The sequence below is a fragment of the Lissotriton vulgaris genome, chromosome 2_1 (genome assembly GCF_964263255.1).
Source record: "Lissotriton vulgaris chromosome 2_1, aLisVul1.2, whole genome shotgun sequence".
Classification (NCBI taxonomy): Eukaryota; Metazoa; Chordata; class Amphibia; order Caudata; family Salamandridae; genus Lissotriton; species Lissotriton vulgaris.
In genome coordinates this window covers 21,117,546-21,135,051 of record NC_141687.1, presented here as the reverse complement: position 1 = coordinate 21,135,051, position 17,506 = coordinate 21,117,546, and the positions used below count along the sequence as shown (strand labels likewise).

The 17,506-nt window shown below is 46.5% G+C and overlaps 1 protein-coding gene across 3 annotated transcripts in view; it reads right to left on the bottom strand.

Annotated features, from left to right (window-relative positions):
- OBSL1 (obscurin like cytoskeletal adaptor 1) overlaps positions 1-17,506 on the bottom strand; it is a 548,309-nt gene that overhangs the window by 328,263 nt on the left and 202,540 nt on the right. For all 3 annotated transcript variants that reach the window (XM_086954344.1, XM_086954343.1, XM_086954342.1), the window contains 4 exons: positions 14,789-15,064; positions 14,332-14,604; positions 2,583-2,855; positions 1,095-1,367 (listed from right to left, as the gene is read on the bottom strand). In XM_086954344.1, coding sequence (XP_086810470.1) covers positions 1,095-1,367; positions 2,583-2,855; positions 14,332-14,604; positions 14,789-15,064 — 1,095 coding nt within the window. The remainder of the gene's footprint in view (positions 1-1,094; positions 1,368-2,582; positions 2,856-14,331; positions 14,605-14,788; positions 15,065-17,506) is intronic.

The window sequence follows — 17,506 nt, the reverse complement described above, 5'->3', positions numbered from 1 at the left end:
CAGCGGCATCGTACGTAATGCGGGAGGAGTGGGTTTGGCAGGGGCCAAGGGGTCTGGCGCTGGGCGCGGTCCAGGCGCGGACGGGCGTAGATGGGCTTACCTTTGGCGCACCTTTGGCGCGCATGGGGCGCGACTGCTGCGCGTGAACGCTGCGCGCAAAAGCATCTGTCATAAATGGATAGTGGAAGGGGAGGGGCGAGGGAGGGTCAGCTGGGAGGCGGGCGCGGGGTGGAGAAGGCAGGCTCTGAGGCACAACAACAACCAAACGGCCGCCGAAGTGAAACCGGAACAGGACGGGGCGCAAAGCGGGGGCACGCTGTGGGAAGCGTGAGACACAAACAAAGTGAAGGTCTAAATTAAAGCGATAAAGCGATCAAGCGATGCAGGCCAGGACAGCACAAAATGCGAAATGCAACAAATGGATCAATGATTAATGAGGCACAGCGCTCTATCTTAAGGCAGGCAGCAGTTCAATAGGCTTAGAGCAGCGAGCGCCGCTTTACGATACCAGTCAGCATGCAGTAGTTTTGCACGACGTGAGTCACAGATCACTGCTCAGCTGTAACGCAGGTCAGCAGGGAGCGACCGACACAGAGTATATAGGCACTGCACTACCAGCACTAAGCACCAATTGTCACTTTAAATCACTGGTCACTTCACAATTGCACCTCAACTTGACAGCCCTTGAAATATGTGTTTTTAGAAATTTATGTGAAAACTCAAAAATAACAAATAATAATATATATTTTTGCAAGCAATTTGGAGTTTTTGTTGCACAGTTGTGTTCCAATATATTCATGTTGTCATGTCATGTCATGTCGCGTGCTGAGACTTAACACACTGTATTCTCTGGCATATTGGTTGGGCAGAGTAGTTTATACAGTACTCGTTATAAGACTTGTCTTTATTAGCAATGTAATTGTCGCCTCCCCGACAGAACCATTGTAGCTCTACTTATACTTACCCAGGTTCTGATGGACACAGGGTTCCCCCATTGTATTTATAGACTATGTTACAACAGTGCCAGGCCTAGAAACAGAAAAAGGACTACAAGCCAATCATGAGTTCATGATGTGTACATATATGCCACTGACCGGACACTTTCACCTCGAAGAACACCGAGTCATCTCCAGCATCACACATAAACTCGCCCGAGTCCTGCGGACGCGCTGAGGCGATGACCAGCCTGCGATGGACCCCGTCCACTTCCAGCTGCAAACCCTCACTCTCCTCCAACTCTACGCCATCCTTGTACCACCTGACCGGGGCATTCTCGCGAGACAGCTGGCAGTGTAGCACCACTCGCTCCAAGGCCATGTACTTGTGTGAGGCGTCATCACTGGCATTCACAATCTTCACAGGAGGTTCTGGAAATACACAGAAGGAATATTGGTGAGCTGAAAAAACGGCAGGGTGAACTTGAATGACCTATTTCCTCCTTTTAAACTCTCTAATCTGTCTTAGTTTCTGTTACTCTCACTCCAAACCACAGGAGAAAGAGAGAGACAGAATGTATGAAAGAGAGAGGGAGACAGAGAATATGAGCAAGGGGGGAAGAGAGAAATAATGAGGTAGAGAGTGAGAAGAGGATGAAAGAGGTAATTGTAAAAGACAGCAAGAAAGCTAGAGAGAATAAGAGGTTTCCTCAGATACTCAGTCTCAAATCCTGGCTCTACAGTTCTGTGTTCTCACTCTTCTCATCTCTTCTGTATCCTCTGTCCCTTCTGTCCTAGTTAGTCATGTCTCTCTGTCCTGTCCCATCAACTCTGCTCCCTGATCCCTGTCCTACCAGGACTGTCTGCTGTGTCCCTTCTGTCCTGGCTAGTTCATCGTCTCAGTACTGTTCCCTCAGCTCTGCTCCCTCACTCCTGTCCTACCAGGACTATATGCTGTGTCCCTTCTGTCCTGGTTAGTTCATCCTCTCAGTACTGTTCCCTCAGCTCTGCTCCCTCACTCCTGTCCTACCAGGCCTGTCTGATGTGTCCCTTCTGTCCTGGTTAGTTCATCCTCTCAGTACTGTTCTCTCAGCTCTGCTCCCTCACTCCTGTCTTACCAGGACTGTCTGCTCCCAGGTCCACTCTGAATCCTGCTCCTGCAGTTCTTTGTCCTCACTCCTACAGTCTCCTCTTCCTACTCCCACATATCTTCTGTCCGTTCTGTGCTGGTAAGCCTTTTCTCTCATGCCCTCTCATTACTGTTCCCTCAGCTCTGCTCCCTCAGCCCTGTCCTACCAGTCTCCTTCAAGGTCTGCTCTCAGTCCACTTCCTGAAGATCTGTCTCTTCACTCCTGCTCTGCCCAATTAGTCCTGCTCCCTCAGTCCTGTGCTATAGGTCCTGCATCTCACTCCCTTCTCCTCAACCTTGCCACTGCCCTCTTATCCTCCCAGTTTTGTCTCCTCAGTTGTGGCTGTCCCTTCACTATTAGTCTCCTTGTCTTTTTGGCCACAGCACTGTAACATCAGTTCTCCTGACCTCCAGCTTTTGTTTCTACAATCTTGCCCAAGTCCGGTGTCTCCAGCCCTGCTCCTCCATCTTGGGCGGCTAGCTTTGTGTGACAGTTCAGACTGATCAGAGCTACCAACCTTTCACCCTGACCTCATAGAATACTGAGTCTTCTCCGGCATCGCACATAAACTCGCCCGAGTCCTGCGGCCGGGCGCAGGGGATGACCAGCCTGCGATGGACCCCGTCCACCTCCAGCTTCAGAGACTCGCTCTCTTCTAGTTCCACCCCGTCCTTGTACCACCGCACAGGGGCATCCTCGCGAGACAGCTGGCAGCTCAGAACCATCCGTTCTGAGGCCAGGTAAGTGTGTGAGGTGTCATCATTGGTGTTCACAATCTTCACCGGAGGCTCTGGAAACACACAAGGACAACTTGTGAGATGAGGGAGTTAGCAGCTTCCATAGTATTCACTCTCTTGAAATCTGGCCAACACAAGCCCAGCCCTACTCAGTGGGGGAACACAAAATGATGGGGCTCCCCTGCAAAATGTGATAAGGGGCCGGTCGTCTCCCAGATTGCACAAATATTCATTGAACTTGGGCTCAATGGGGTCTGCCCCCCCTCCCCTATGAAGCAGGTTGTTTTTATTAATAAACTGTGCGATTACTTAAAATCTTTACAGTATAAGATACAATGAACTACAGTAAAATACAATGAAATACCCCCCCCCCGTCGCGCCCAACTCCAAGTAAAACCGAGAGTGCAACTATATAGTTACAAAACTGACTGTGTTAACTGCTTTTGTCCAATGAGGGTGCTATAAAAAAGAATAAGAGTTTTGATTTCTCCATGAGTCCACGCCTACTAGAGTCTGAGAGACGTGCAGAAGTTCGGCATCATCAGTCACGCTGCGGAGCCAGTTGACAGTGGGTAGGTTCTGCATCAGACTCTTAGCCGACCCAGATTAAATACCTCAGTCTAATGGTTCCAATTACTTTGTGACGTCTCCCTGAATTAACTGTAAGATGACAACTATGAGGCGGCAGGGAAAACGCTAAGCCCACTGTCGGGGCCCTTCGGATCAGTAGCCTTTAATTGGGAATCGAGTGCCATTTTGACTTGATGGATGAACTTGCCGACCCTAGCTAACAAGCAGGTCATAGTTTCTGAGAAACACCAGTCCGAGGCCTCTCTGCATGTTCTATGGCCCAGGTTCCGTAATGCTGGACGCAGCAATCGCTGTCGATCGCTGGCCAACTTTGTGCAGCGACATAGCAGATGTAGCCAGGATTCCCTGCGATAGTGGCAAAGTCGGAAAGCAAAGGCTCCTTCCGTTCGGGCCCAATTTGGATTGCAGTCCGCAATCCTGAGGGCCAAAAGGCACAGAAACAGAATTTTCTGTCTTGCATGGGTTGTTAATGAATCTTGCAGGTATGGTTGGGGTTTGCCGGGAATATAGGACTTGTCCAGGGCCAGAGTTAGTGGGTTGTGCCGGAGCGAAGAAAGGTCAAGCTCAAAAGAGATGAACTGGACTTGGCGCTTAACGGCTTGGGCCCAGGCAGATCCAGGCTCCTTCCCTCGATTTTCAGAACATCAATGGCTAATTCCACCTTGGAGTGCCATGGGGAGCCTGCATCGTCAAAGATGGCTTTTAGGAAGTGCTTTAAGGTGTTTTCGGACAATTTCAGTACTCTAATATGATATTTTAGCAATTCCCCCAGTAGTGCCAACTCTGGTCGTTTCAGGCCTATTTCTAGTCTTAGCCTGATTTTCCGTGCCTGTCTAGGGACCTGTAACACCATCTTATATGCTTTCACCTGGGCCGCGTGGACCACTTTCTCGAATGCCCCTGGGTAGGCTATGTGGCCGTACGTGATGGCGGGGATCAGTTTAGCCCTGAGTACTGTCAGCATCGGTTCTGCTGAGGGACTGGCCAGGCCATGGCTTAAGCGTCTTAAAGACGATATTATTTTGTCTATTTTTGGTTTAAGCTCCTTCAGATGTTTAACTGCGGTGGCCCTCTCAGATACCCATATGCCCAGATAGTTGTAAGATGGGGCCGTGGTGATTCGGTGCTCCCCCAAGGACCATGAAGCTTTTTTTTGTGATGGTATTTGCCAAAGATTACTATCTTGGTCTTGCTCACGTTGATGCATAGATTATTCTCCTTGTTGTAGGTGGCAAGACTATTTAAGGTTCTTTAAAGCCCTACCCTGGTGTGGTCCATGATAACCATAATCGTCTGCGTACTGGAGCGTTCCCAAGACCAGCTTCCCCAGTCTTGGAGGTGCTAGGCTGGCATCTTTCAGGGCTTTCCCCATGTGTTATGGCTGCCTTTTTGCTAGTTCTTTGGAGAAGGAGAATGATGGAGAGTGACTCCAGCCTATCACCCCCATAGTATAGGGATTAGGCCGATAGACAGGGACCCTATCTTACATATATTAGGGCATTTTCGTACTATTTTCCTTAGAGTAAGGCTTATGAATTTAAGTTAGGGGATAGATATATAAGTATTAGTCATGATTCGCTCATTTGCTAACATGCTGGGCTATTTTCCATGGAGCTATGCATATTGTGGGCTCCGTAGGCCTTAAACGAGACAGACTCCATTTTGCTTTCTGCCCGGTAGCTCGAGAAGGCTTTCTAGGTGAAGTGTAGTGTTTTAGTTTCAAGCTGTTGTTCGCTTGGAGAGAACCGGTTCAGGCTGACCCTTATCGAAGGAATGTATTTTTCTCCACTCCGAAGACACAACTTCAGGCCGGCCGGCTGGGAAAGTGTCCTTGGTACGGGGAGGTACAAGAATTTGGTGGGCGGCAGGTTACTGGCCGTGAATTTCCATGAAGGAACGGGCTTTGATATTAGCGAAGGTGTTAGTCAGTTTGTTAGTTAGTCCGTAGGCGGCATCTAGCCGTTAGCATCTCTGCCATCATTCATTTTCATGGTGGACAAGTCGCCATCTTTGAAGTCGGAGAAAGATTTAAGACCGAAACTCTCTGAGAAAGACTGAACGAGAAGTAGCGCGGAGCGCACTGATACAGAGAGAGAGAGAGACGGTAGCTAATAACCAGCAAGGTTCCGGTGTCCTGAGGGGAAGCAGACGAGGTTGAGCTTAGCGGTGCAGACGTGTACTCGTGACGGCTGAGGGTGACTGCAAGGCGAGCCAGGATACAGAGACGAGAAGGGAACCTAGATGACTGCCGAGTCCAGACTTCCCACTAATAAGGTGATATCTGTCTACTGTAACTAGGATGTGCACTCTAATCTTTACCTTTTTCTTGCTAAAGTTATGCGGCATAGTAATGTGATTTGTGTCAATTGTGTAATAAATACCCTAATTCATATAGAATTATTGTGTACCTGGTGCTTATGTTCAATCCTGGTAAACTGCACTTCTAGTCAAAAGCTGTTTGGGTGAACGGATGAGAAATCCCGATCAGGTAAATGGTGATTGAATAAAGAGGGAGTGAGTGGACCTTTGATGCCAAGGGCAGGGAGTACACTATCTAATCTGGAACCATATTCAAAGTTATTATAGTAGTTTTATTCCGAGTAGGTAACTGAGATATTATCCTGATAACTGTTCATAGGAATGTGGTCGTCGTTGATATGCGGCGTTAGTGAGAACACTGGGGGGGATCACCAGTGTGTATACCCACTGGATTGTGGCTTGAATAAGTGAGAACACTAGGAGTTTGAACTAGTGTGTAGTTTCGCAGGATTGCGAACAGTTTGGAAAAGGGAGCATTGGGTTCTGCAGGCCCATGTGTAGACACACCGGATTGTGTGTCAGATCTGCCCTAGGGTAGAACGGTCTGGGTCGGGGTGGCCGCGAGACCAACTGATGTGAATAAGATATTGTAGAAAATCCGTACATACATATATTGTCATTCCCCATCCTTAGGTGCGACCTGTATATTTACCTGTATATCTACTCATTGTGAATACGATCTGAGGAGGGAAGGGGAGTACGTTTTGGCTGGGTCATAGGGGCCCCTGGGGGCTGATCCCATCTAAACAGAAAATCCAGCCATTACACCATGTCCGCTGTATACAGATTAAAGAGTAGGGGGCCCAAATGGTACCCCCGCTTTAAACCAGAGTTGGTGGCAATTCTTGTTGTTGTGATTGTAGGGCTTAGCTTCACCTGGAACCAGGTCCCCTCATAAAGTGCTTTTATGGCTTTGAGCAGGGCTTTGGGGAGCCCCCAGGACTGTAGTTTTGCCCAAAGCCGGCTTCTGTTCACTCGGCCAAAGGCCGTAGAATAGTCTATAAAGCAACAGAACAGAGGCAACTTATTCCTCATGTTGGCCTTCTTTGCGAGGTAAGTGAGCGCTATGATGTTATCCAGAGTGGAACTGTTAGCCCTAAAGCCAGTCTGTGAGGGTGGAAGAATGCCGTTCTTATCCACCCAGGTCTCCAGGTCCTTTAAGAGAAGGCGGGCAAATACCTTAGCTTCAATGTCAAGAAGGGCTATGAGCCTGTAATTAGCCGGGTTCGAGTGATCGCCTTTTTTATGGATGGGAAATAGGATTGAGCCTTTCCAGGAAGTTGGCAAGATTGCGGTTGCGAATGAGTGGTTGTATAAAGGAGTAAGTGTGGTTGTAAAGAAGGCTGGGGCGGTCTTAAAAACCTGGGCGGGGATGCCGTTTGGGCCAGGGGCGCCGTCGGTTCTGATGGCCTTGATGTGCTTTACTATCTCCGCCTCCGAAAATTTTCCGGGTCGGTCTTAGGTCTTCTGTCAGGGCACTTTCAGTTTTGATGGTAGCGGCTGCCGCCTTGGACCACGCGGTTTTACAGGGAGTTGGCCGATTTGGCTCACAGGTATACAGCCCCTTTGCATACTGTTCCCACACTTTACCTGCAACACTGTTTTCCTCCAGGGGACAAGCTATTGATATAGCGCCAGAGCTTGCTGTTGTCTTTTTCTTTGATTAAGGAAAACACTGTTAGCCAGTTCTGTTCGGTCCGCTGTCTTTTCAATTCCTAGATTTTCTTTTTGTAGTTGGCTCGCAAAACAGCAATGGGGGCCCCCCTGGCAGGTGGGTGCCTTTCTTTTTTGCCCTAGCTGCCTTGTTGAGTGCACACTTAATCTGACTCCGGCTCTGCGTTTTTAAGCGGCTTGGCCTGGTGTTTTTTTGGCAGCTTCTTAGTTGGTGAGTGTTGCCCAGGCAATTTAATATATCCTTGGTCATTGTTTCCCATAGGTGTATGATATTCTCACTGTCTTGTGGCCTTAGTTCTACCTCCCTGCTGGCTACATATGCCGAAAGTCTATGGCTGAGATTGGTCGACCATTTTATTCTTTTGAGGACTAGATGATGTTCTTCGCCTGTGGTCGTACCAATTACTTCGTGGGAGTCCACCTGTTCACGTGTCAGATTAAATATGGCACGGAGGGGCCTATGGTCACGTTCGACTCTGTCATCCACGGTGAAATTGCAAAGTTTGTGAGCCAGTCCTTCATTGGTAAAGATATAATCTATAGTGGAGACGTTCCTAAAGGTCGGATTAGCGGTCCATGCGGGGTGGCTCATTTTTTGTGTCCCATGGGTGGATTACAGATTATAGTTTGCGAGAAGTTCCATCAATGGGGCTGACTTCTTACTTGGGGGTGCCACAGGGATCAAGTCCAGGCCTCTCAGCTTAAAGTCACCCGCTATTATTACATCATGGTGCAAGCGGATTATTAGTAGGTCTTCTAGAGGAATGGTGAGTGATTCCAAGGCGTGAGGGGATTGAAGTTTTGCTGGGTTGAGATAGCAGTTGATTAATAAAAGCGGGCGGGGTGTTTGATCCGCTCTCAACCCTTCTATTGTGATGGCTTGCAAGTCAGGTGACTCAAGATTTAGTTCTTTTACGTTGAATTTACAGGCATGGTTTACGAAGATGGAAAGTCCCCCTGACGGGCGACCAAAGATTGTCCTTTTAGTTGCTGATTCGAAATGTTCGTAAAAGCCAGCTATTGGGGCCGTTGACCTCGCCCAGGTCTCCTGAATGCACAATATGTCCCCCTGTGCAATGTAATCAAGAGTAGTCGTGTCCCTGAAAATATTACATAGCCCCGCGATGTTCCATGAGATGATGGTTAGCTTGCGATCTTGGCCCCTTAATGGATTTACGCGTGCTCTGTTTTCGTGGGTGTTGGCAGGGTTAGGGGCCCTGTCTCCATGTGTCCTCTGTGTGAGCCAGTCCTTGCTGAGGCCGCTGCACTCTACGCTGCTTTTCTTTTAGCAGGATTTTTATTTTTAGCGGGGTTCTTGGCCTCCCTGATTTCAATCCCCCGCCTGGGTGGTAGATTGTGTGCCTTTGAGAACAGAGAAAGGTTCTTGAAGGCCGTAATGAGGTCTGAGGACATGTGGGTATTTTGATGCCCTGGGGGCGGTGACTTCGATGCCCCATTCTGCCAGTTGTGTTACTTCATTGAGGACAGCCTGTTGGGCTTGCTGGTTCGCAAATCCGAATATGGTGGAGTCACCGTGGGTGTTTGTCTCCAGACTCTTAAACATCACCCATTTGATCATCTCCTAGGTGATTTGTGCCAGGGAGTCAATATGGCCGAATAGTCGGACAATATTGGACCTGTTCAGAGTGTCAAAGGAGCCTATGGCTATGTATCTAGGAGTAAACAGCAGCTCATGTATTTCTGATGGATTTTTATATTCGGTGAAGCACCGTTTTACCCCTTCTCCCAAGGACGTGGGTCTCTGATGAATTGAGGGTGGAAGGTTTTTGTGGGTGTCTCCTGGCCGCTGTCTGTCTGACGCCACGATTGATACTCCTACCTCTCTTGACGTTCCTTGCCACTCGTCATTCATTGATTGCATTCTGGTGTGGGAGGTTTTTATATGTAACTCCTGGCTGCTGATTGCCAGGTGCCTCAGTTGGTAGTCCTACCAGACAGGACAGTCCCAACTGCGCCCCCTGGTTTAGTGAAAGATTTGTTTCTGTCTTACTTTGAAGTGCCCAACCAGTTGGGCCGGTGGCGCTGGGTTGTGCGCCGATTACCACCCGTGAAGACCTTAATTGAGCCTCCGCGTTGGATTGTTCCTCCAGGTGAGGGATTTGATAACTGAGGGCCTCGCATGGGACGAGAGGTGCATCGCTAGGCTTGTCGGTCTTGGGTGCGTGTTTAGGGATGAAAATGGGAAAGGGTGGTTTAAGGCCACTTTTAATTTCGGTGGCGCCAGAGGTTAGTGTGGCTGGTGATATGTTCCTGCTTTTGACTTTACATTTTTTTAGTTGTTTCTTTAGTCTTTTTTTGGCTCTCCTTGACAGCGGAGCATTTACACTAGCCGGCGCACCTTTGGCCTTCTCGGAGAGAGGTGTGGTGACGGATGAGTCGTCACTTTCGATGTCGTGGTCCAAGACCTCAAGGTCCCTACTCCCTTGTTCTGCCAAGATGAAATTACTGCATGGCCCTACCAGTGGATCTTTTGGTGAGCTGATAACCGCGGTGCAATGGTCGGTCATTACGTCATGCACTTTCATCAGAGCTGGTAACTTTTGTGCGGCATGTACTTGAGGAGACCTCTCTCCCAGACCCTTGGCTAGTGCAAGCATGTCTTTTAGAACTTCGGGTAGACTTGCCCATTTTTCTATAATTGCGGCACAAGAGTTGATATTAACCGCGTGGGCGTATTGGGCATCGAATAGAGCCTCTAGGTTTGTCAATTTATCATCTTGGCGCACCAAGTGCTGGGCAATTGAATGCAGGAGGTCGACTTGAACTTCCATCTTCGTGGACTGCCATAGTAAGCCCCTGGCCATTGTCTCTTGAACTTCTCTTATTACGGTCAGGTTTAAATCTTTGACGGTGAGTCCGTCGATAGAGTCTTGATGTTGTGTCAGGCCCAAGGGGCTCCATTCCTCCGTCTGTGATGTTCTCATGGCATTCATTCTACCTGAGTTTATAGGTGTAGCTACAAGTGTGCGTTCTATTGACTGTTCTAATTTTTGTAGGAACGATGCCCTTAGCGCGACCATACCCGGAGAGGTCGACTTCGTTATTATCCGGGGTGTCACCGTTGTGTTCAGTTGATTCCCAGTGCTCTTTGGGGAAGGGGGTGCGGTAGCCACGTTTTGCTTTGCAGTGTCTGTCTCCACGTTGGCCCCAGCAGTGGGTCTCGTGTGAACATCGGCTGTGATCCTTAATGGGCTCATTTTTGAAAGTAGGGGACCCCTATATATTAGTAAAAATATACTTGCTATACATAGGGAAGTAACTCAGGTTGAAAAAGGTCTATAGCCAAGTATTCAAATCTCATAAAAGCAAAATGATATTTCTTATGGTAAATTTCCAGTGTTTAAGTGAAAAAGTCACCCAACAGAACCAATTTGGAAACAGATTATTTCATTTATTTATTGTTGAAATTAGTTTCAGAAATATATATATCTTTTTTTGTAATGTTTTTGTTATTTATGAAAAAATGTTTCCTTATTTTTGTATAACAGTTAATTATATCATTGATAAATCATATACATTCATTCTTCAAATAGTTATAAACAGACAGTGAATGGAAAGAGACAAAAGATGTTAGCAATACGGCAAGGTGGTCACGACGCGCGTTTCGGCCAATATAGCCTTCCTCAGGTGGCCGTGTATTGCTTTGGAGGCTATTTTTAGAGATCTTCAAATAGCCACACTTTGCTAATAGTCGCGTTTTCTAGGTTTCTGTCTTAGATTGTATACCTATGATGTCACGAATCTGCCAGATTATATGAAAATTAGCCGTCCCGAAAGTGAGTGTCCGGATGGAGTGCTGTTTTATATTGTATACGCTTTCTGGAGTATCTTTTATTGTGGATGGCTTCTCTTTGTGGATAATTTTTTCGCTGAGATAACTTTCTTTGACAGCATGAAGATAGTTTGTTCGTTGAGATTACTTTCTTTAACAACGGTACTCGTTTCGTAGTGTTGGTAAATGACGGGAGCTTCTTGAATTTAAAGCCGCATCTCGGCGGGTCCGGCGTGATGTGTGGCTGCTCGCTGGATGTAAACGGGCTCTTCACCCTGGCGACAGGCTGGGGTCGTGCTTCCGGGCTTCCGATTTTTTCGGTGTTGGCAAGCTCGCTGGAATGAAGGCCCATCTGATCTTGGTTGGGCTTTGGTGACCCCGGTTTGGCACTGCCCTTGGGACCTGGTTGTCTCGCGTCCGGGGCTGTCGGGCCACTGGGGGCCTGAAAGAATTGAGTAATGAGACCTTGTGGGAGGGAATTGCCAGAGAATGAGTCCTGGGATTTTTGGGTGCTAGTGCTTCTAGTTACTCTTCTTTGTGTCGTGTTTTCAGGGTTCACCTCCGCCCCTCCTCCTCCATGCTAGACTTGGTCTTTTTGAGAGTCATCCTTTAGGCGCCTTAGTCTTGGGCTCTACGTGGTAAAGTTTGTTTACTTGTGGGGCTACTTGTGGGAGTATTTCACCTTTGAGGGCCTTATATTTCTTGTATATGTATATGTCTAGTTTATATGTTTGGCTCTCCACGCGGACTGTATTGATCTGCGTCTCTACTGGGGGAGAGGGAGGCGGCAAGCTGTGCACACAGGGGGGCCGCAGGCTGGGGGACCTAGTCTAGCAGCCCCTTGGTCCGCACCCTCGACTCTTACTTCGCGGCCGCCTCTAATGGCAGCTGCGCTCGCCACCACCACTTACCTCCCGCACTGGCTGCTCAGACGGCTCCAGACGGCTCCAGGCTCCAGGCACCAAGTACTCCAAATGCACACGGCTCCAGGTATTCCAGATGCTCCAGTACTCCAGGCACCCCACAGTGGGCAGCACGGCTCGCAACCGCCCGAAGCTCTCGGCCGCAGCCGAAGTGTCTATGCTGCTCAACCATCGCTCAGCTCAGCTGCGGCAGCAGGGTCGCGCCGCCCCTCCACACGCCGCACGCCACTTGCCGGAATACACTCCGGCGCTGCACTGCGGACGCGGGCTCCGGACTGCACAGCTTCTTGACAGCCTCGGGGACACGGGGGCTACGACCTCCGGCCCCCCTGACCTCTTGACTTTGGAGTCTGATGGAAAGCCCTGAACAACCCCCGAGACCGGGTTTCGGCTGGACACGGCTAGACGCGGCTGCTGCAGCCCAGCACACGCTGCACGCCGCTCTCTCTCGACTCAAAGCTCACAGCTCGCTCTGCTCACTAGCCCCACGTCAGGTCAGGTCAGCTCAAAACCAAGAGCAGCTTCACACCTCTTGCAGGATGTGACTGGCACCCCTATGAAGCAGGTGGCGTGCTCTGGAAAGCTTTTACCTTTTTCTTAGTTCATGTTGTTGAACACATTTTGCAAGCCATGCAGTGGCATGGGTTTGGGAGGTGGGGGGGGGGGGCTGTAAACAAAAAGGAACCTTCAACCCCCCATTACAGGTGCCTCAGTTACCCCCTTGGCCTTACTGCCTTTAATAGGCAATAACTTGTTTGATAATCACTTGAATTCTATACACAACATCCCTCTTTGATTACATACAGCACAGGTTAAAATATTCACTGTCTAAACAATAAACTTTTATCTGGCATATTTATACTAATTACAGATACTTTTTGTCTTTCCTCTGTGAATGTTTCTGTAAATAGAGGTGCACAAACACAGAAAAATCATAACATTTTTGAGAACTCCATGTCTCTGATTGCTTTTAAATACAGCAATCATTTTTTTAATACAGCCCATTTTCCTTATATGAAAAATTAAGCATTCAAAAAAAAAAAGTTTATCAAACATGTTTTAAGAGTAAACAGTGGCACACAACATTTTGTAATATATTAATATTTTGCGACTGGATATCGGTCTCAAAACCTGAATAGATCCTATTCCGATTCATACTTGGAAGGGACACCCTAAGCACACCTCTTCCAAATACCAATTTCATCTCTAGTCGCAAACACAATTTGCAATTCGGCAACAGGTAATTTGTGTTTGAAACATGCCAAAAGGCCACTTTGTGGTTGCAAACTGATTTTGGGAATCGGACCCTTAGAGACCACAAAAAGCTTGAGTACAACCGTCCCAAAGCCTCACAGCACTGACTTTGTAATCACTGCAGTTGGAACTCTTCCTGTGTTTTACTTTGCACTTTGGTGATTTACTGGTGCTTAGAGTTTGGTCAAACAAATAACACATGAACAGCATAAAAGCTGGCAGAATAGAGCCGGTTAAGTGAGTTGTTTGTCCAGTGTAGATATTTATACACAACCAACGATGTTTGCTGTTAGTGTTGTGGTTTTTGGTGCTCTTTAATATTTATTTGCGTTTTTATATTAATGTGTTGTTTAGTTTTCCATGTTGTTCTTGTCTTCTTGTGTTGTTTTTTCTCCCTTTTAAACCTATTCTTTTTGAGTGTATTGATTTCTGTTCTTATCACTTTCAGCCCTGATGAAGTTCTCCCTAGAGAACGAAACGCGTTGGCTAAACCTTATATATATATATATATATATATATATATATATATATATATATATATATATATATATACTTGCATATAAATTGATCAATAAAGAACTTTGAAAATCCTACTTTCGATCTCTGGACTTTTGTCACTCTGTGCACGCCCTTCATTCACAACCCAGAGCTCACAACAGATAAGAATTTCCACCGGTAACCCACGCCTTGACTCTTTACCCTTTGAAGATGACTGTGCCAGGGCCTGAATACCCTTGTGGGTGATAAGCCACACTCTACAAATTCACATAACATAGCATAACTGTAAGAAGCTAGGTAGAAAGAAGACTAGGTTTGTGAGCTCTTTGAAACACTTTGGCTTATTATGTGTCATACAAAAGGCCTACGTTATGAATATCAAGTAGCGCTCAAACAAGTCCCACTTCTAGCTCTTAATCACATCCATTTGGAATTCTACCCCAGCGCATTACATGCTCTGTTAAGAGGGTCACTTACCTGCCACTTTCACCTCGAAGAACACAGAGTCGTCTCCAGCATCACACATGAACTCGCCCGAGTCCTGCGGACGCGCAGAGGCGATGACCAGCCTATGATGGCATCCATCCACCTCCATCCTCACAGTCTTGTTCTCCTCCAGCTCAACTCCATCCTTGTACCACCTCACCGGGGCATTCTCGCGAGACAGCTGGCAGTTCAGCACCACCTGATCCGAGGCCAGGTACGTGTGTGAGGCATCGTCACTAGCATTCACAATTTTCACAGGGGGCTCTGGAGACACAGTAGAACAGTGGTGAGCGAGGAGACCATCCATAAATTGAGATACCTGCATGTGGTTTCACTCTTCATTGGCTCACTTCTTCTTCACCCCATTCACTGTCCACATTCTCATACCACCATATGTCTCTTCCCAACTTCTACTCCCCTTGCCGTTGCTCACCTGACACATATTTACCTGAAACTTCAACTTTGAAGCAGAGTTGGTCATCAGTGGCATCGCACGTGTATGTCCCGGAGTCTGAAGAACGGGTGGTTGTAAGAACCAGCTTTCTCGTCCTACCGTCCGATTGGATGTAGATGGGCTCTTGACTCACCAGCTCCTGCCCGTCCTTGAACCAGCGGACATGGGCGTCCGGACTCGAGACCTCGCATTCCAGGACCACAGGCTCACCTGAGACAAGAGTCTTCGTACCCTCTCCTTCTGGGATCCGTGTGAAGGAGACCTTGGGAGCTGAGCGGGAGACGGACCATCTTAAGGTTTCATATAATGCGCCACTTGCACAGTCCCCCAGTATCACCCTTAACTTCCACTAACTCTAGTTTGGATCCATGATTCCAGATTTACACAAAACTGTGATTCTCCAATTGTGGATGGCAACTTTTCAAACAATAATTACAATGTTCAAATAGTAAGATACAATTATTATTTATATATACATATACCGATATATATATATATTACTATTTGAACATGGCAATGATATCCTACTTCCTTACTTGTATATATATTTTTTTCCACTCGAAAAAACAAAGGTTAAAGTAACATTATAGTTAGGTGAATATGTCAGTGACTACATTAATGTTTAAACGCAACAAAACTACAGAAATTCAGCAGTTATAGTTAGTACAACAAACTATAACTTGCGTCCCTGACATGTACTGCGGACCTCATATATGACATCACTCATGACATGTTCTATGACATCATTTATGATGTCTCAAATTACATCATAGATCGCATGACCTCACTGATGACATCATACAAGCTTCTTTAGTACACATTGCTCTTTATACGGTTATAGCATTAAAGCTATGAAAGTAAGTGCAAAATAGCTCAGAATGTTATAAAGCATCCTTGCTGCCATAGTACATAAGAACCCCAGCTATTGTTGTGTACAACGTTGACCCGATACCATACACTTCTTGGGTAGCTGAGTTCATGTTGGCTATCAACCACAGATGAAAGGGTGACCTATCTTGAGCAAGGTGTTCAATCTGTGTGCAACTGTTCAGGGAAAACCAAGTTCCTCCAGATAATGAAGTCCTGCTACATAACTAATCCCCTAGTACGGACAGATTTACCTGTATCAAACCCCTGACAGTCACTGAACCCACATTGAGAAATGAAGTGGATACGAGTAGGAAAGTGGGTGCTGTTAACACTGCTTACTCTAAAGAGAGAGTTTATTCTGTACCATACACTTTGCAGACTATGAAGCTCTCATGAGAAATACACCGCAGAGTATTACAAAGTGTCTACTAAGCACAGTGTGCACTCTACACAAAAGGTGTCCAAAGAGCGACTAGTCACTTAAAATAACCAAGGTCTGAAGGTGCTAAAGATCGTACTACCTGCAGCCTCCATACTGTGGTGAAAGCTTTACAGACAGCCCATCTTCTGAAGCAAAACAAGCACGTGTTCATACCTTAGTGCCTGGTGCACAGCGTCTTCTATGCAATGCAGAAACTCTCAAGCTGAGATGAATCTGTCTAATAACTCGAAGCTGCGCACAATACTAAGAGGTTTCATATCAAATCTTTGCCCTGTTGGAAAGTTTTCTCCAGAGCCTGAAAACATGTGTGAACATAATGAACACAAGTCGTCCACTGTCACCAGCACACAGAGTTAGTCTTCAATGCAAACACTTACGTGTTCAACACCCCTACACACCTATGATGCATTATGAGCAGATGCGTTTTGGAAACACTTACAGCAACTAGCTGGACACAGGCTGTTAGAAGTAGGTAGAAAAGTAACATGGCAGTTACCTACGACTATGTAAACTATAAAACAAACTTGAACATTTGTTGGATGATGTCAACAGTGATGTCATCAGTGATGTCAACAGTGATGTCATCAGTGATGCCATGTGAGATGTCATCAGCAATGTCATAAATCATGTCATAGAACCTGTCATGATTGATATAATATGATAGGTCATAAGAAATGCATGGTGGGGGATCACGTTATAATTGGCCCTGCTAACTATAACTGGTGAATTTGTGTGTCACTGACAACAATACAAAATGTAGTGTGGCAACTGAGCTGGCAAGACTGTTTATGGAAGTGCACGAGTGATAGTACCTGCAAGGTGGTACGTCAGCATAAATGTGAGTCATACAGTAATATGAAAGAGGTGCACAACTGATAATCTCAACAGATAAGTCTACATTGTGAATTCGTTATGGTCGAGCAGTATAAGGTATGTTTGGTAGAAATACATTACAAATAACTGCGAAAGTGGTGCATAAATAACACAATTAAGAAATAAGTATAACTGTAGAAATTCAAAGGTTTTTGGAGCTTAATTTGGGTTTGTAAACCAAAGCTAAAGAAAGTTTCCCTAACTATAACTGATTTCTAACCTCTTTGTTTTTTTGTGAATATATATATCTTTACTTATGTGAGGGCTACTAGGATTATGTGGCATGGAGGACAAAATAATGTGGAATGTTTATTTAAAATACACAACAAAATACAAATTATGCAGCACATTCGCTGGCAGTGATTTCATCAATTTGAGCAAGAAACAAACTTTTTTTGTAAAATCTACAAATTATGGGCCAAATTACATGCACAATCTGTGTCAAACGCAGTAAACCTATTTTTATACCGTGAACACTGCAGACACAGAACTACATAAACCACTGGTCTCTTTTCCATTTTCAAACA